Below are 20039 nucleotides of genomic sequence, written 5' to 3'. Positions count from 1 at the left end.
TCGAACACTGATGTAATTAATACGTGCTGGAATATTTCAGGTCAAACTAGTCGATCACAGAAAATGTGGATGAGCAGCTGTGTCGTCGGATGCGTTCACCTCCTTCAGTTAGATAAAGTGAAAAATCAACTAGGTTACTATGATTGATTATGAGAGGTAAGATTAAGCCTAATGTTTTCTCTCTAACATTCCAAATATTTCTCTGTTTAATTATTAAAAACAAAATATTTACTCCGTTTAATGCTCGAATTATATTTGCAATTACATTGAATGTGTAGCGTGTATAAAAAAAATAGCAAGCATTGCATTTTAATAATAAAAAAAAAAACTTATTGGGCCAATTAGATCTATGTAGAAGAAAGCTGACACTGGCCATATCATTTTACATGCAACCAGGAATGTGCAGAAAATAAACCTGGTCAAAAATCCTAAAGGAATATGTATATGATGTCATAGTTTAAAACAATCCTAATGATATCAAATAAGAATTCATTTAAAAATAGTCAATAATAAAGCTAATAAACAAATAATGTTCATACCTGGCTTTAACTTTATGGGTGATTCCGTGAAATCGGTGCCTTTTGCGTCCCTAACAAATTATCAGTTCTAAAGTTGCTTTAACAACAAATAAATTTGTAATTTAAAAAACTTAATGTTACTATAGATCATATGCATAAATATAAGACCAAGTAAAAGCCAATAAAATATAATTTTAAATAATTAAAATCACATATTACATGCTATGGGTAAGGATTTTAGCCTGTCCCTCGCTATGGTTGTTCTTTTTCAACAGGACTTTTAATTTGTACAATGTTGGTAAAACTATAAAATTTTCACAGTTTTATATTGTCTTAAGTGTAATCTCATTGTTAAGCAATGGTTTTGACATAAATAGATATATTTTCTTAGAAATATAAGTCATTTTATGATTGTCCCCTAATTTCATATCAGTCCTGTTACTATCACCAAAAACCCCCTATAAAATAATGGTACAAACCAGAAGTGACATCATTTAGATTAAGTGGATTCCACAGTGTAAGCAAGGGTAAGTTTATCTCTTCTTAATTGTCCTATTTTTCATGTTTTATCAGGGTTGTTAGAGAGGGGTCGGCATACAACATCAGTCCTGTTACCGTTTTTTAAAGTGTACATATAAACAATTATTTATTAATCTTAATATTATCAATATCTAGAAGTAATAACCTTTCAGATTACATACCATGTGCCTTTCTGACATTGACCTGTTAGCTAGAAATTAGCATATTAGCATCAAATCGTCAGTCCTGTTACCATCAGTCCTGTTACTATCCCAGAGCAATAGGGAGCATTGATTCTAGCCCAGCTTCATAACTCAGTCATAGATGGTGTATTTGTTATTTGCAGGGGAAAACATTAAAATGCAATTTAAGGATTAGGACAACAACTAAGGGATATAGACATTTATAAAGGTTATTTTGTGTGTTATTGAGCTAAAAGCAGCGACATTTGAGTCAGCAGCATATGAGCATCAACATATTTTAATTTGCTATACACGTTTACATTTGTTAGTAACATGCCAATATCTGCAGCCGAGAAGCAACGGCGCTATCGCGCTCGTAGAGACCAGAATCCAGAGAGGAGAGAACGGTATCTTCTATGGGAAAAAAAGAAATATAAGAGAGACCGAGAACAAGGAAAGAAAAAAAGCATAGAAGAATGCAATGAGGTACAAAAGGTGTTGAAGCGAAGGAGATGGAGAGCAGACCAGGCAAAGACCAGTGCAGCAAAAAAACCTACTGCAGTTGTAGTCAACAGCCTTTCCACACCTCCAGGGAGCTCTGAGTCTGATCACCAAGAAATAGATTGCCAAGAACCAGGCCCTTCAAGGTTAGAATAGCAAAAATATATGTAAAGTCTGCACAATATTTACATTAAAAGCAGAAGGTGATATTGAGTTGCACCATACAAGAAAATATAGGCAGTGGAATGAGGTGTAGGGAAGTGCATTCAAGAATAGACATGGAACAAGTACAGCACACAAACATGTATACCAGTGGAATCTAACTGATTTATTCCTAAAGAGACTGACAAGCAATATTGGAGTAATTTTTGTGTTATATTTACATTTCAGACAACGTAGAGAGGGAAGGAAACGGTCAAAACAACACACAAAAAAAATAACTTCCCTGCTGTTACGTCCTGTGGATGAATTATTTTGCAGTTGTATTGACAGTTGTTTTTTATATGTCCAAAGATGATTTGTTTTAATAAAGATATGTTTTCTTCTATGATTGTATTTTTCTATATAATTCTAGATTACCTCCCATATGGAAGCAGATTGTCATGGTACGTTTATGCAAGTAAATAAGTTCATAACTCTTTGTCTATAATGCATGCAATTAACTGCAATGACAAACAATAGGCGACTAAACACACACTCGGCTATTGAGAGCTCAGTCCTGTTACTGTCATTCATTTGATATTTTAAAAGAAAAATGACATTTGACAGTCAAACAGATCTTACCATAGTAACCTGCACTATATTGCATTTTGGACAAGACCCTTTTTTAAATAAATATCTTGACAAAGTATACATATTTCTTAATTGTAATGTGATTTCGTCCCTGAAATAGGACATTTTCAGTAATCTGAATGGCAATTATGATATAAAACAGAATTGTTTTAAATATGACATAATCTGAATGAAAAAAGGGACCAAAATACTACTAATATATGTGCAAACTGTTGCATATTTGTAATTGGAAGTATTATATATATATATATATATAGTAACACTTTAGTCAGTAACAGGACTGAGGAAAATATCAAAACATGAAATAAATAAACAGTCCTAAAATAATAAATGGCATAGCTTGAGATGGCCCAACACAATTTCTTGTCATGTTAAGATGTCTTCATTCAATGGGTATTGAAAAAAATCAGTTTGAAACAATTATATTTTCCAATTTTTTTAAGTTGAAAAGGCACCGATTTCGTGGAATGACCCTTATTTTCATCTTTTTGGTTATATACAGAGCCTTTTTTTTTTTTTAGATCAACAACAGCAAACACTGTAAAGCTTAAAAGGGAGATACAAAAGTGAACATTCAATGTGCAACTAAATTCATTTGAGAAATAAACAGCAGTAATTATAAACCTGAGGTCCATTTTCAGTGCCATTGCATTCTGAGAGATTCATATTAAAAGAGAACAGATGTGGTTACAAAAAGTATGAAATCAATGCATATAATATAAAGAAACTAATTAACATTTGAATGATACAAAAACTGCTTTTTAATGCGTTTATAACTTGATACGTAAATCAGATAAAAATATACATTGACAGATTGTGATGTGTAGTAATATCAGCTTGTTAGTTTTATTTGAAGTCGGTCAAGTTCAGTTTCAGGTAAATCAGCATCAGTAGATTGCTTTGATCAAAGTTCATTCAAACAGGAGAACCAGCAGATTACTCCGTTAACCATGTGAGTAATTGTGGTGCGTAGTACGTGATAATGATGTCAGCTCCTAAAAGAAAGAATGTAGTATGGAAATTACTTAAAGAACATTCAGTATCAGCTGTAACAATATGAAGCATTGATGAATGAACAGAATGCAAGTGAAAAACACCACTAGTGCTACACAAAAACAACTGCAACCCTTCACCTTCCAAGAATTTGGCACCTTCTCAAGAATAGGTTTTTGAAACTTAAGCCAAGTCAAACTAAATATTGTATGAGCGTTAATATTTTTCTATTAATTTTATATGAGGTTAACTCTTATCAAATTTGGATAATGTCTGAATAGTCAAAATACAAAAATATTTAATAGTAAATAAAAAATAAAAATAAATAACTTTTTAATTTTGCAAAATAGCCTAAATCATACACAAGATATTTTGGGCCCAAATGCTGTTTTTTATTTATTTAAACAAACCAAAAGGCAGCATAAAAGTGATCCATGTCTTCAGAAGTGATATGATAGGTGTGAGTGAGAAACAATCTCATATCAATATTTAAGTCATCTGTTTAAGTTATCTCAACCACACCGATCATATCACTTCAGAAGACATGTATTAAACCTCTGGAGTCATGTGGATTACTTTTATGCTGCCTTTATGTGCTTTTTGGAGCATCAAAGTTTTAGTCACCATTCACTTGCACTGTATGTACCAACACAGCTGGAATATTCTTCTAAAAATCTTTTTTTTCTGCAGAAGAAAGGAAGTCCTACACATCTGGGATGGAATATGAGAATTTCTTTTTGGGTCAACTATCCCTTTAATTCAAATGGTTTTTACTACAATTAATTGAATGTCACTTCAACAGAGTATGTCAAATTATGACACTGTTCTATAGACACCTCCACCATTTTAAGAGAGGGAGGTGCAGACATTTAAAGAGGTGTTAAAAACACATCAGCTACTTTAAATTCTATGGTAATAACATTAATAACTATTAATGTTATTTAATAGTTTATCTAACATTTCTAAAATATCTCTCTCTAAAGAACTTCCATTATTGTTTTAAAAAGTAAACAGGACATCAGATTTCATGAAAAGTGGCACCTGCAAAAGGTCAATACAGAGAAAGATATACAATTATGGAGAACCTTTGCTCATAAAATTCATATTATTTATCTTCCGTCACCTGCTCGCCGGAAGGCGGTCATTGACTCCATAACTGCAGTGCGCAGGTCAAATGCTCCGGCAGCAGCTCCATGCCACAACATGGCAAACTCACCAGACACATTGTATACTGCCAGCGGATGAGTGGGGTGCTGATGAAAGAACGAGAAACATAACCTGTGAAGACTACCAGGAGCCTTTATATAAAAAATTGTGGTATAAAAAAATACTTAATCAATCTAGCATACACTCACTAAATAATTATTACCTTATTCTTGACCTCCCTAACAATATCAAGGTAAGGTAATCCAGGTTTCACCATCAGAATGTCAGCACCTTCTTTCACATCCCGCTCCTACCAGCATTAAAAACATACTTTATGATAATACTTCATTAAGAGTGTCCCATAGATTACTAAACATCTTCAGATCTCCACAAAACACTTAAAGCAACAAATGATAGCATGTTTAAAAGAATGGTTCACCCAAAAATAAAAAAAATCTCTCATAATTTACTCACCCCCCCGGTGGTTCGACAAATGGACTCTATCTAAACCGGCGAGCAATGGGACGGAGAGATTCCCTGGACTGGTGTTGATCCACGATGGAGGATGGTACGTTTTGTTACGTTAACTCTATACTCCGCTTGAATGTTACACTTTATTTAGTTGACCAGCTACTGGAAGCTTGCTTCTAAAACAACCAGGCCAATTTAACCATGCAACAACTGCTTTATGCAGCACAATGAGCTAATAGCTAACAGTTGTGTTAATGTTTATTGTTTTGTGTCACGTTTAAGATGACGTCAAGGCAGTAGAGGTGGTGCAACTATGACGGTCAGCCTACAATCCCACCCATGTTGAGGTGGCACTAAACTGCATTGGCAATGCAAGTTCAGAAAAGTAAAGTGAGTCGAGTTGAACCATAATGTGCAGTGGAAAAGTGCCAAAAGATTTTTAGAAAAATACCTCTGTAGGTTTTAGAAGAATAGCTCTGTAGGTTCATACAATGCAAGTGAATGGTGACCAAAACATTGAAGCTCAAAAAAAGCACATAAAGGCAGCATAAAATAATCTATACGACTCCAGTGGTTAAATCAATGTCTTCAGAAGCAATATGATAGATGTGGGTGAGAAACAGTTAATTATTTTTTACTATAAATCGCCAATTCACTTTATTCTTCTTTTTTCGATTATATCAATTCAGAAGACATGGATTTAACAACTAGTCGTCTGGATTACCTTTATGCTGTCTTTATGTGCTTTTAGGAGCTTCAAATTTCTGGTCACCATTCACTTGCAATATATGGACCTACAGAGCTGAGATTTTTTCAAAAAATCTTCATTTGTGTTCTGCAGAAGACAGAACTGAATTGAATTTTTGAATGAACTGTCTATCCCTTTTATGGTGATTGTCTCTTACACAGGCTCGCAGTGCCAGTCCTCTGGCACCAGGGGGCAGCTGATAGCATCGTCTGTCTCCAAAAGCAGGTTTAGACAGGGCAGCATCCCTTCAAATGAAAAAATAATTGAATCTCATGTATATTGCCACAAAAATAGAGAGAGAAGAAAACCTGTGTTTAAAATCTACCGGACAGATACAATATGTGCTTTTAGAGAGAAACTTAATCATTGGATTTGCCAAAGTTTGCCAGATTACTACAGTGAATATTTCGGCTAAGATATCCTTCAAAAACGCTTCTGTCTGAGGCACTTATTACCAAGTAAACTAGATATTCATGATGAGAATTGTATATTGGACTTGTGTGAAATAATCTGTACTTATTATTTTTAAATAGCTGTGTTGTGTGTAATCTGATTGCCAAATGCCGCAGTACTCAAAAAAGTACTGCAGCACATTACATTTTAAATTATTGTAATCAAATTACAGTTACTGACTTTCAATGAAATTAATTACTGTCACGTACATTACTTGGGTTACACATTTATTTCATTCGAACATTTCATTTACATATTTTATTGTAAAATAATATAATTTATGTTGAATGCCTTAAAAACATTAAGTTCATGTGTACATCTATGTTTATTTGACATCTAAGTCATTGTAAGGGACAAAATTAATAGCGCTAGGTGTATGACTTTTGTGTGGCAATGAACTATAGTAGGAAATACAAGTTGTGTCCCAATCCACCAGGTCCCTATGCAGTGTTCACTGCTCCCTACTCACTGAGCACGGGATATCTGTTGAAGTCCACTTCACTTGACAAAATTAGTTCATTTGGTATACCCGCCAACGTCATTAAGCACAGATGCGCTGATCACGGGGTTCAAATAAGATGACTAAAATACTTGTGTAAATACACAGAAATGTACAAGAAATAACCTACATCCATATACATATATATATATATATATATATATATACACACATATACACACACACACACACTTATATAATACATTCACATGTACACTTATAAAAATGTTATTGTTATATATTTAAATTAATATATTTCTCCATACTTGTTACCCGCAAGTTAAATGCTGTTTAATATATAAAATATTTTTTATTTCATTTTCTTATAATATGTTTGTCTTCATAAGTATGTAAGGCAATGCTGGGAAGTCATCGATTTAGTGGTGCTGGAGCAGTTCGTTACCCAGCTGCCAAAGGGGATGGCAAAATGGGTCCAGTGCTACCGCCCGACAAAGTCTAGCTGGCCCAGGACCATCTGGCGGTGTACCAGCGAGCAATTTTCTCTCCTTGTCTCTCTCTCTCTCTCTCTCTCTCTCACCCTTCCCCTTCTTCATCCCACCCTTTTCCCTGTGGCCACAGGTGTGAGGGTATAGCCTGGGCCAGTCTGCTGGTGCTGCGGGGAACCCAGGCATTTCCAGGACCAATGCCAGGTGATGGAGGTGGGGGCATTAGTTTGGGTCCCCAATGCACACCAGGCCGCTCGCGACTGAGCTGGGACATACCGCATACCAGTGAGTATCCACTGAAAGAAGTATATAAAAGAAGTATACCAGGCCTTGGTGGATTCGGCTGTAATCAAACCTCAATTCATCAATGCTTGGTTCAAGGCGAGGCTTTGAGCACACACACCGGGTAAAGGTGAGGTGTGTGCATGGGGATGTGCACGAATATCCCCTAGTGACCGGCACTATTACATTTCGGGGATAAAAGCATAAAATTGCACCGGGTCAGGAGGTTTCGGAGGGAGGGAATTTAAATTCTGGGAAATTCCCCTTGCGGATTTCCATCTGAAGCAGTCATGAGATGAAACCCTCAGGCACACCTTTGACCAAATGAAAGTAATTGATGGTCAGTGGCTTCATCCCAACATTGTGCTCTCCTACCCCTACTTTGTGATTGTATCGAGTGATGCAGGACACTCCAGGACACTTGATGTCTTCCAAAGAGCTGTCGGGAAATGTTGTTCCATTATAATCCGATAGTGGGACATTTAGGGCAGGACAAAACACTCAACAGACTCGTGGCCCATTTCTATTGGCCGGGCATTCGTGGTGAGGTTCACATGTGGTGCGTGACATTTCACGAATGTAAGTTGTTGAATCCATCGGCCACTCCAAAAGCTCCATTGCGCTTTCTTCAATTAATTAAGGATCCCTTCGAAAGAATTGGTATGGACCTTGACAGGCCATTGGAAAGGACGGCACGTGGGCATCGTTTTGTGTTAGTCTTATTAGATTACGCAACGCGATATCCTGAACCTGTGCCACTCTGCAATATTTCAGCACAAAGTGTTACGTAGGCACTCTTCAAAATGATCTCCAGAGTTGGGATTCTGAAAGAGATCCTAACTGATCAAGGTACCATGTTTATGTCACGTACACTCCGTGACCTTTACGAATTATTGGGAATTAAATCGATTCGCACCAGTGTGTACCATCCTCAGTAGAGGTCTGCATGGGGCTTAAAATGAAACCTGAACCGTATTTGAGACCGTGTGGTCCGACCCTACCCGGCTGGAATGATACCGTCAGATTAAGAGCCCGAACCAGACCTGAAATCGGTCAACTATCTTTATAATTTCTTCTCGTAGCAAGTACTCTTGCAATAGGCTATATTTAATGTAAGCATATAGTACATTATGACACCGTGGAGACTACGCTTGTGGAGGCTCATGCTACTCTCCGCGTTCCACGCACAACATACCATATGCCCCAGCGACTATGAGGAGGTTATCCCAAGTGACTCTACCCTCCCTAGCAAACAGGCCAATTTGGTTGCTTATGAGACCTGGCTGGAGTCACTCAGCACACCCTGGATTCGAACTTGCGCTTCCAGGGGTGGTAGTCAGCATTAATAATCACTGAGCTACCCAGGCCCCCAATCTGGAATAATATTAAACAATGCAACAGTTCCCTCTTTACAGCCTGAACTTGTTCAGAACTTTTTGAAAATGTTAAGTTCTTTTTAACTTGACATGGTGTTTAAACAGTGCCAGTCCAGCATTAGATGCTGAAGAAACATCGAGACCTGGCGTAACAGTCAAAGACATTCGTCCAGCATGTGTTTGCGAAGGAAAACAATGGGAAAACAGAACAGATGCGTGCAAATACATGTTTGGTGCGAATGGCCCCTAACTCGTCCATTCGTGCGTGTCTGTGAGTGAGAGCACGTGCAAGTTCGGTAGGCCATTTGTGGCAGGGTGGAGGGTGGGGCCGGGTCATGATTCCACACACCCGGCCTCTAATTAGGCTGATGAAGCCTGAGAGGGATAAGGGCAACCAGAGACAGCAGTGTGACAGAGAGTGTGTTACGGGCAGCTGCCCGACACCTGTGTGTGTTTCCTTTTGGTTCAGTTTTTCATTAAAATATTATTTATATTATCAAGCTGCTTCTCACCTCCTCCTTTCCATTGAACTGTGTGACACAGTTTTTTTTTTTATTAACTACAAACCCGAATCCCTACTTGAAAAACGTACCCAAACCTGGCCCAAAACCCGATGGGTTCTCGGGTCCCATCGGGCCCGGTTGCAGACCTCTATTCCTCAGATGGATGGCTTGGTCGAACAGTTTAATCAAACCCTTAAAAATATGATTGAAGAGTTCGTACACCAGGATGCTCGGAATTGGAATAAAAGGCTCGAACCCCTATTATTTGCTGTACGAGAGGTCCCAAAAGCCTCCACAGGGTTATCTCCTTTTGAATTATTATATGGACGTTCTAGACATCCTGAGGGAAAATTGGGAGGAGGGACCTTCAGAAAGTAAAAATGAAATCCAGTACGTTCTTGACCAGAGAGCACAACTCTACACATTGGGGCAAGCGTCAGTCCTGACGAGATGAGAGGAGAGAGACCCAGTGTCTGTTTATTTTCTTTTTGGAAAAATAGCTGAAAAGCGAGAATCTAAAATAATTAACCGCTGTGACAGTTTTTGTTATGCTGTCTCCCGCTTCCTTATTCCTGTGCTATCAGGGAAGTGTTAAATGTCATTCAGACAGTCTCTGTAGAATTGGGCGCGTTTAGGCCAGAATAAGCTGCACCAGACTTTGTAAGTCTAAAAAGAATTGTACAATACCTGAATGGCCCATAGTAGCAGGAGGCAAATTTAGCACTGTAGCTCAGTACTGACACCTAAAACAAGAGGAATTGTGTCAGTATCTACTACATTCTCTGTCTACTTTACTGTCTGCACTCAGAAGTGAGAATTCTCTTGACCTTATTGCCAAGATCATTGGATATGAGTGCTTGCTTAATGGCTGCAATCCGTCCATCCATCATATCTGAAGGAGCGATGATGTGACAGCCTGGGGAGAAAGAATCGTCAAGTGTGAGAGAAAAATACTGCAGGCCTGCTATTCAAATAGGCACAATCATTTGAGGTGTATTTCAAAAATCAAATAAATAGGCTTTTTATTAAAATGAGGACCACTATGATTCTTGAACTGTGGCATTATTTTCATGAAAATTAAGCACATTACAATTCTCATTTTGGGGTGAAATATGGCCCAAAAATATTTTGTTAGGATTGTGAGATTCATTTGTATGTAATGTATTGACTAACCTGCTTGAGCATAGGCCAGAGCTACTTCAGCCAACCTCATACAGCTTGCAGCGTTATCCAAGGTGCCATCTTCACGCAGGATTCCTGTCACAGAGAGACTCACAAATCACATACTGTAACAGCATTATTATTAGGAAGAGCCAAATAAAAAAATAACATGTAATTATGAATAAAACACAACACTCCAGGTGTCTAGGGAAGCAGTGGAAAAAAAAAAGAAGAACGTTTTTGGTTTGTTTCGCTGACCAATATGACTGTGGTCTTGGACTTTATACTGACACCTATGTGTGGTACAGCAGGTCGTGTGATCTCAACATGGCAGCCACTATGAAGGGAGGACCACCCTAATCCAGAATAAAACAACTTTTTCTAGGCAACTGGTATAAGTCTTCATCACATCATGTGAGTGTACACCATTTAAAAATGTTCTGTCAAAGTACTATTGTTTTAGTTAGGGATAAAATGCTTTAAGGAGCAAAATATACTGTATTTGTGCTCCTTTAAATAATGTGTGAAAACCAAAAAAATACAACTAGACTTACAATTTCAGCTAAAAGTTAGCACGTGCAAAACTCACAACAATGCTAGGGTGTTCTGGATTCTTTCCAGGGCATTGCTATGCCGTTACTAAGGTGTTCTTCAAGCGTGTTGCTATGTGGTTGCTAGTGTTTTTGGTGGTTGCTTACTGGCCCAAGTTAAAAGAGCTCATCCCCAAGTCTGTATGATATTCTGACTCCGAGATAAGGCTTTAGTCCCTCTTTCAATGCAAGTCTATGGCATTTGTCCTGCTAGTTTTATTATCCACTTTGTGTCATTTGCAGATCTTGAGAAGATACATTTAAACTAACCGCAGTGGCCATGAGAGGTATAAGGGCAAAGGCAAACATCACAGGCCAGCACTAGATCAGGGAACGACTTCCTGAGTTTCTTCACAGCCAGCACTGCGGGAGTATCGCCTGTGTCCGCCCCAGAGCCTCTCTCATCCTGGGACAAGAAAAGAGAAGGAATCAATATTTAATCAACCTTGGTGGAGTCCAAATGTCTGAGACCACTAATGAAAATATTTGTATTTTGCTTTTTTCCTGAATGAATGGAAAAAAATTAATTCGCTCTCATTTCAACTTATATAATAAACATACATTTTTATGAAAAGTTGAATTAAGCAATTGACATCGACTTCAGAATTTCAAGCCTGATAATCCATTTTATCCAGAATGATTTGAAAATGTTACAAACTGTGTGTTTTAGAGGAATATTCCGGGTTCAACACAAGTTAAGCTCAATCGACAGCATTTGTGACAAAATTGATTACCTCAAAATTTTATTTTGACTCAACCCCATTCTGGAAGTGATGTGGCCATTTTGTGGTTCAAATACTCACTGTTTTAAAAGTATAGCCACATGACATAAACAATAAGTGTGTTAACATGATTTTACTGTGATAAAATCACTTACTAACCTTTTCTGTGTAGCGTTATAGCCAATTTTATAACTACGTTGCCATGACGATGTAATTTCAACAAACCCTAAAAATATTGATTTAAATAACTTTACAGTTCAAATAATACATGAGTTTAAACAGAAGAATTAATGTAAGTGCTTTTATAAAATTATCAGCTTAAACCCCTTTAAACCCTCCAAAAATTGGCCCCATTCACTTCCATTATAAGTGCCTCACTGTAACTGTAAAAAAATTTTTTAAAAAAGGACAGACGAGTTGAAATATATTTTTGTGGTAATCAACATTGTCACAAATGCTGTTGATTGAGCATAACTTGTATTGAACCCGGAATATTCCTTTAAATGGAAGCAAGCAAATATGACGTTTTGTACATTTGCGTTCACATAATCAATGTCAGACATTCACTTATTTGATTAGTGACCTAAAAATAGTGCAGAATCTAGCATATTTATCATCTTAAATGTTTTTAAAATTGTATCTAGTTTTATTTCATAAAAATCCTAAAACTTTGTTTAAAGTTTAAATAAAATATTGTTTTAAAAAATCCTAGATTTTCAAAGTTGTCTCAGACTTTCAGACTAACTTAAATTATAGATAGCAGTCACAGTCAGACTGAAACTTCCCACCTTAGCAACTTTAGCAGGAACTCCAAAAATCAGCACACACTTCAGGCCTTTTTCTACTAGTGGATGAAGTACACCTTCTAGCTTATTAACACCATATCTAAAATCAACATAATTGACATTATAGGTCATTACATGACTAACAATACATTAGCATTCATACAAAAGCATACTACCATCCAACAATTTTAGAAGTATGCCGTACGTATACTGAGCACATTTTCTGAAAGCATGGAACATAGCCTACATTTCAGGACAAAACAAAAAGTTTGACAAGTAACCAGAGCTCACATTGACTAATGCAACATTTTTCTGACTCAAGAGGACTGAAGCACAGGTCCTGTAACAGAATAAACGGACCCATGGCTTATCTTTGTGCTTTGTCTTCCACCTCCAACTCCACCCTGCCTGTGGCTTATCTCAGACCTCCACCCTCACTGAGACATTCAGTGCAAACCCCATCTTTCTTTTATTGACCATTTACACATTTGAAAAATATTGCTTTCTTGACCAAAGACAATCTCAATCAAGTATTTGTCAAGATCAACCCCTGTTACCAAGGATATTTTAAGGAAAAGAAACAAATTTTTTCCTTTAAATTTATCCCCAAAAATATGTTTATCAAAAACTGCAAACCAACATTGGGTGTTACGCTAGCTAGCTCCTACTGAATGGTAGCATAGCTCAGACTAAAACTATTACTAGAGCCTTTAACCTCATCAATATATATATATATAATATTTAATAATTAATTATTGAAAGCAACCAAATAATTCAAAACAGGCTGTATTCAGATATTATGCCCTAAATCTTGGTAACAGGGTCGCATACATTTTGAATAGACGTAAAATAAAAGCACATTTAACATTTAGTCTGACATTCCTCCATTCACTGATACTTTTTAGAGTTTCAAGCCCTATTTTGTACCCTATTCTTGAAAAATTTGAACATGATCATAATAGTCCAGGCTCATCTTAATCTCCTTTAGTTATCCATTGGATTCCTTAATCCAGGGGCATTTCAGTGGTACATTATCATGGTAACAGATTAAAGAAGTTGTATGGTGTAGACCCAATGGACACAAAACAGGAAGTAATACAGTAAACCACATTTGAAAAAATGAAAACCGAAAATGAAATGAGTTTTTCTGAAAACGGGAACAAAATTTGTAGTTGGTTTGACTCTTAGAAATAAACTTTTAAACTCAGCATTAATCCTGCCTCTAATTTGAAGAAACATATCGAGGTAAATTTCTGCTTACTAGATTCTGTGTCTATAACGCAGCCTGTAATTCAACTATCACTGAGATTATTGGGCTGCTGTGAGAGATTGATGCAATGTTATTAATAGAGCTGGGCAATACAATGATCTTGATGTTTATCGGAAAAAAGAGAGTTCAAACTTTTGAGTAATGTTCTTCCACTTTCAGTAATTATAATTTCTTCTGGCATGGTTGCTAGGGTAACCCCATATGGTTGCTAGCCATGTTAACGGGTATTCCTAGCAACCAAGTAACAAAAATAAAAATCATGTCTATGTGTTCAACACTAGTAAAGAAAAATACCTTGCTTGACCAGGTAGACTTGCAATCGGTTCCACAGCATCAGGACTGTCACTAGAAAGACAGTAATATAAATATTAAAAACTCCACACACACACACACACACACACAATTATTGATTCTAAAAATGTATAACATTTTATTCTGTGAACATATACACCCATTATGAAATATACTGCAGAGAGAAGATATTACGTAATGAAGATGGGATAAATGAGGTTATCTGGTTTGAGGTCTGAAGCACAGGTCTGCCAGTATCTGAGAGTGGGGTGGAAGTATCCGCTGTGAAGAATAGAGTCTGCTGGCTGTGACATTGTCCTTTACATGCAAATGGAAGACAGAAACTTACCGGCACATTCTACATTCACGTGAAGCAAATGTAAGTTTTATACACTGCAAAATATAATATATATATATATATATATATATATATATATATATATATATATATATATATATATATATATACATACAGTGCATCCGGAAAGTATTCACAGCTTCACTTTTTCCACATTTTGTTATGTTAAAGCCTTATTCCAAAATTGATTAAATTCATTATTTTCCTCAAAATTCTACAAACAATACCCCATAATGACAATGTGAAAGTAGTTTGTTTGAAATCTTTGCAAAATTGAGCTCAGGTGCATCCTTTTTCCACCGATCATCCTTGAGATGTTTCTACAACTTGATTGGAGTCCACTTGTGGTAAATTCAGTTGATTGGACATGATTTGGAAAGGCACACACCTGTCTATATAAGGTCCCACAGTTAACAGTGCATTTCAGGGTTTCGGTCTGACTGCTGCAGTAGCCTTGGCACCGGACTGGAGACGAGAGATCGTTTGTTTGCCATCAAGATAAGTTTGTTAAACCGCCATAAAACACCAAAAAGGTATTTCGGATAGTTTTAGACGGCTGTTGTGCAGTCATGGAGGAAGATTCTGAAGAATCGATAATAGAGGATAGGGAAGGATTTACGGAGGTATTGGGAAAAAGCCAAAAGAAAAAAAATTCAAAACGTAAGAAATTCAAGGATCAAGAGGATAGCGAAGATATGACGGAACTAATGCAGGATAAAGTAAAAAAAAGACAAAAGAAAATCAAGAAATTGTAAGAGAGCAAACTGTACAAAATGTTAAGGAGTCTGGATTCAAAGTTATGTTGACATTTGAAAAGAGTACAGGAATACATTTGCATCCAATAAGACTATCCAAGGCAATCGATAAAATCATTGGGTCAGTTGTTTTGGCTAAATGTTTGGGACTTGGGAGAGTTTTGATCATAGTGAAAGATATTGGGAAAAAAACAAACTTCTCAAGATTAAAGAAATGAATGGAGAAAAGGTCACAACCAAAGAGATTGGAGTAGAAAAGGTGGAAAAAGGGGTTATATATGGAATTCCAACATATATATCCACTGACCGAAATGTATGAGAATTTAAGAGGAGGTAAGGTTATTAATGTGAGAAGACTGTATAAAACAAAGGAAGGACAACGACAAGAAAGTTTAAGTGTCTTGTTGACATTTGAAGGGAAAATGCCTGAAAAGGTTCAAATGGGATATATAAGTTACCCAGTAAGAGTGTATGTCCCAATGCCATTGAGATGTTTTAAATGTCAACTGAATAGGACATGTGGCTGCAGTGTGTCGGGGAAGGTAAGATGTGTAAAATGTGGAGGTGAGCATGAATATGATAAATGCACAGAGGTGAATGGATTAAAATGCTGCAACTGTGGAGGTGCTCACAGTGCAGCATATGGAGGATGTGAGGTACAAGTTAAAGCAAGAGAAGTACAAAAATACAAGTCTGAGCATAAAGTCACTTATGCGGAAGCAGTGAAGATCTGTAAAAGTAAGGAGGTCAGGAGGGAAGAGAAGAGGGATAATTTCAATCAAGACCCAAGGGACCTAAGAATGGAGAAAGCTAAGGAATCAGAACAACAGTGTGATATAAAAGATAGTACTTTAATAATGACTAAAGAGAACTTTCTAGCCTTTATTGTTAAGGTAATTAATGTCACTGCTATGTTGCCAAGCAGATCGGCCAAGATTAAAACAATTCTAGAAGCTGCATCAGAATTCCTAGGGATCTCTGGGATTTCAGTGAACGCAATTCATGAAATTCTAACTAGAGAAGCAGCAGTAGTAGTTTCACAGGTATCTGAGTAGTTAAATGGTGATTCATGTAATGCAATGGAACGCAAGGAGCCTTGTAGCAAATGGTCAAGAACTAAAAAAAAACTGTTTTGGATATGGATCATAAACCAAGTGTAATTTGTGTTCAAGAGTCTTGGCTTAAGCCAAATCTGCAATTTGTAAGGTATGGCGGAGGATCAGTGCCTTAACAGATTCCCGAACAAACAAGAACTTACTGTTAAACCCCCCCCCAATTACTGAAATAGCGCCAACCAGCCTCCACAAGCACAATAAATGTATTGACAAAGAGACAATGAACTATTGACAGAGAACCGCATGTGACATCCGCATGCTCACCACGTGCTTATCATGTGGACAGGAAGGGGGAAACTTTGAACGTAAAAATGTGTGTGTGTGTGTGTGTGTTTTCCAGTTAAACACAGAACTGCATATTGCTAATGAAATACGTGTAATCCCTGTATGTTGTGTATTTCTGAGGTATATCAAACTCGTTAGAACTGTTTCGGTGTGTGTTTTAAACTCTGAGGCCTCATATTTAATAGCCTCAGTGTATATTCCCTTTCTAAGTGTACTAAATATACTTTTCTTGGTATCAAATTAAACCTTACGATTTGGCCTAGCTAAATTCGAATATAAGATCTTCAGTAGAATGATATTACGTTATGTTTTGCCATCTTTTGAGTCATTCAGCCCAAAATCTCTTACCGTCATAAACCCAGCCAGAAACATGCAAATGAGCCGTGACGGAACAAAGGAATCATTCTCCTGCCCAGAGTAATGGAGGCCTTTACGACCTCCAAAGGAATGTTCAGAGAAGTGCTGACCCTCCCTTCATTCTCTTACTGAGAAAGAGAAATGAACCCTGTTAATCCTATATATATATTCTATATATCCATGTGATAAATATTGACATATATCTAGTGTGCCATCTCACATTTTCCCTTAAATGTGCTTGATCTATGTTTTCTTGCAAACTAATGGGTTAATGTTTCAGACTTTGCATACTATGGTTAACCAAAATCATATGTGTGGCATATTTGGTCTCTATAACTTGGTATTTTGAAGATCGAAATGACTGTGTACATGATATGTCGATAACAACAACATATTAGTATTAAAAGTATATTTCCTATTTTCTTTCTTGCACATGCAATGGGCAATTTTACAACAAAGAGCAATAAACCAAATTCCCGCCTGGAACCCAAACCCTTCTCATTGGTCGAGCCAATGAGAGGTGGGACCTGTTTCCCGAGGGTATAAAATTGCTGCGCCCACTTCCTCTCATCCTCTTATCTTACCAACTCTTATCCTCTTCGCTGCTCTTAGCCTCTCTTGCTCTCTGAGCCTTGTGCTCTCTCACTCTCTCGCTGAATGATGCCAAACTAAAGGCCCCAAGGACTCCCAAGCATGTGCCAGGCTACGGCCTCGACTGCCCATTCACCAAGATCCTCTGACTCTCACTGGTTCTCTCTCATCAAGACAACATCATCAAAGATCAACTGAAAGCCTCAACAAATTGCATCAGGACAGTTTATTTCAAATGGGACATGCAAGTATCAAACTTAGTCTCATTATTTGATACATTAAGTATCCTTAACCCCTTTCTAAAAAGGGTGTGTCAGAACTAATATGATGGTTTGCTCAGGCTGTTGATCTGCTGAACTTCAAACAATGCTATAACTTCTTGCCTTCCTGTATTCTGCTTCAGCCCTCTTTCCCTTGGTAAACTGTATGAATGTATGTATATGTATGTTAGAGTAGTTTAAATGTTTAGTCTAGTTAATAAAGTCTTGTTCATGTCACATGTAAAGTTGTCTGTGTCTCAAGCTCATATCTAAAGTCACTAATCATAGATTTTGACTACTTGCTCTTAATACTTAGTAAGAAAGACATTTCCCATGCCCCGAAATGTACCTTTCTATTAATTAATTAATTAATTAATTAATAACCAATATTGAGTGTTCACGGGATGAACCGAGTATTTGGTTGTAATGTTAATGTAGCTACATCAAGTTAACCCGATTAACTGATCCAAATATTCATAATTGATTATAACAAGTTATGATTGATTATTAATATTTCATAGAACTGATTCACTACCTAACGGTGGAAGAATATAGAGCTGATTCGCTACATAATGGTGGAGAATGATGCGGGCATGATTAAACAAAGGTTATGAGCTTGAACCACTGTCAACCTAAAAGTGTGCATTGAATAATTCCGGTCAGAATAGGACATGACATGCGAAACGGCATTTGCTTCACTAGTTGCTGGCTTGTTTGGATGCGGATAAAGTGATGGCTTGAATTGACATCTCTACTGTAATTGAAAGAGTCTTAACACATTTAAGCATATTTTCAAAAGGTATCAGTGTACGAGTAATATGATTTTAGCGAAGAAACCCTAATTTCAGTATTAAAGTGTAAGTCTGTTTTGATGAAGGAATCTCAGCTCAGCGGCATGTAAACTGTACCAGAATTGATTGCTTAACCTGTTTCTGATGAAGAAATCTCAGTACAGAGTTATATAAATGTAGATTTGGGTGATGCTCCCCTTTTCACAGTATAAAGGCCTTACAAATTATAGTTAGATTGATGTCCTTCATCTAAACTTTATCTGTGCATCTAAAAGGCTTAGCTTCCTGGTGGTCAAAACTGTGTTTCACTCACTGAAACTCTGAAGTGCATTGGTTCCCATGACAACGACTTGTCACAGGAAGTGCTCACTCCAGATAGCACATGTGTTTCCTTCCGACGCCATTTTGTAAACAAACCAGCCTAGGTGGCTAAGCTAACCCAACTTAGCAGCCCCTTAGCTTAGGCTAAGCTAACTAATAGCTTCAACAGTTAGCTGCTAGCATAATTTACATGAAGCCTTTATCTACAGCTTGTGTGCATGCAGAGTGAAGTGATCTAAACCATTTTCCTTTAACCCCATTTCTGGTTTCTGAATTTTCACTTTCTCTTTCCTTAACTTTAATTCTTCTCATCTAACTTCACCTGCACCTTTCAGGTGCATCCCTTACTGAACGCTGTTCAGCTAAATTTGCAGTTACTTTGTTAATTAAATCTAAAAACTTAATTACATGTAAACTGTTTAGATAGAGAATAATTTTTATAGTTATTGGGAACTTTCAATGGCACGTTGACTAAACTTTATAGAGGGACAAACACATTGTGTGTCTTGAACACGCAACAGCTGTGACCAACTATAGAATGATGCCCAAAGCAAATCTAATTGTTGATCATAAGTGCTATTGATTATTCCCAATACAAGGTTATTCTGCTAGTTTAATCACTTCTTCAAGTCTTTTTATTATTTTTACTAATAATAGAAGTCAGCTATTCATTTTCCCATTTAACCCTCTTGGTCTAGTGTGGTTTTATTTCCCCATAAAACTGCAAAAGTAACTAGACATACTTTTCTTCTCGATTTTGTGTTTATTTGCAACAAGTTGCTTAAATTTTATGAGCCAGCTACACTAGTAATCTAGACGATTTCTACGGCATAATTTTGAGCACCACTAATAGACACAATCTAATAGGAAAGCTCTTTTCTTCCTCTTTCTTTCTCTTCTTCATGTGTTCAAAGATCAAGCCTGTTGTATGCTATCAGTAAGTGCTGATAAATAATTT

General features: G+C 36.9%; 1 protein-coding gene across 1 annotated transcript in view; it reads right to left on the bottom strand.

Annotated features, from left to right (window-relative positions):
- Positions 1–1576: 1576 nt before the first annotated feature.
- Positions 1577–20039, bottom strand: part of LOC127639669 (delta-aminolevulinic acid dehydratase-like) — a 29607-nt gene continuing 11144 nt past the window's right edge. Inside the window, exons 2-12 of the mRNA XM_052121806.1 lie at positions 14444–14566; positions 14252–14302; positions 12691–12787; positions 11451–11586; positions 10603–10686; positions 10257–10345; positions 10117–10172; positions 6028–6115; positions 4875–4961; positions 4629–4758; positions 1577–3507 (exon numbers count right to left, since the gene is read on the bottom strand). Of these exons, the coding sequence (XP_051977766.1) occupies positions 3449–3507; positions 4629–4758; positions 4875–4961; positions 6028–6115; positions 10117–10172; positions 10257–10345; positions 10603–10686; positions 11451–11586; positions 12691–12787; positions 14252–14302; positions 14444–14562 (996 nt within the window). The 5' untranslated portion in view covers positions 14563–14566 and the 3' untranslated portion in view covers positions 1577–3448. The remainder of the gene's footprint in view (positions 3508–4628; positions 4759–4874; positions 4962–6027; positions 6116–10116; positions 10173–10256; positions 10346–10602; positions 10687–11450; positions 11587–12690; positions 12788–14251; positions 14303–14443; positions 14567–20039) is intronic.

This window comes from Xyrauchen texanus, chromosome 4 (genome assembly GCF_025860055.1).
Source record: "Xyrauchen texanus isolate HMW12.3.18 chromosome 4, RBS_HiC_50CHRs, whole genome shotgun sequence".
In the NCBI taxonomy this organism is placed as follows: domain Eukaryota; kingdom Metazoa; phylum Chordata; class Actinopteri; order Cypriniformes; family Catostomidae; genus Xyrauchen; species Xyrauchen texanus.
Note: the sequence above shows the minus strand (reverse complement) of the source record. Positions and strands in the feature narration are given on the sequence as shown.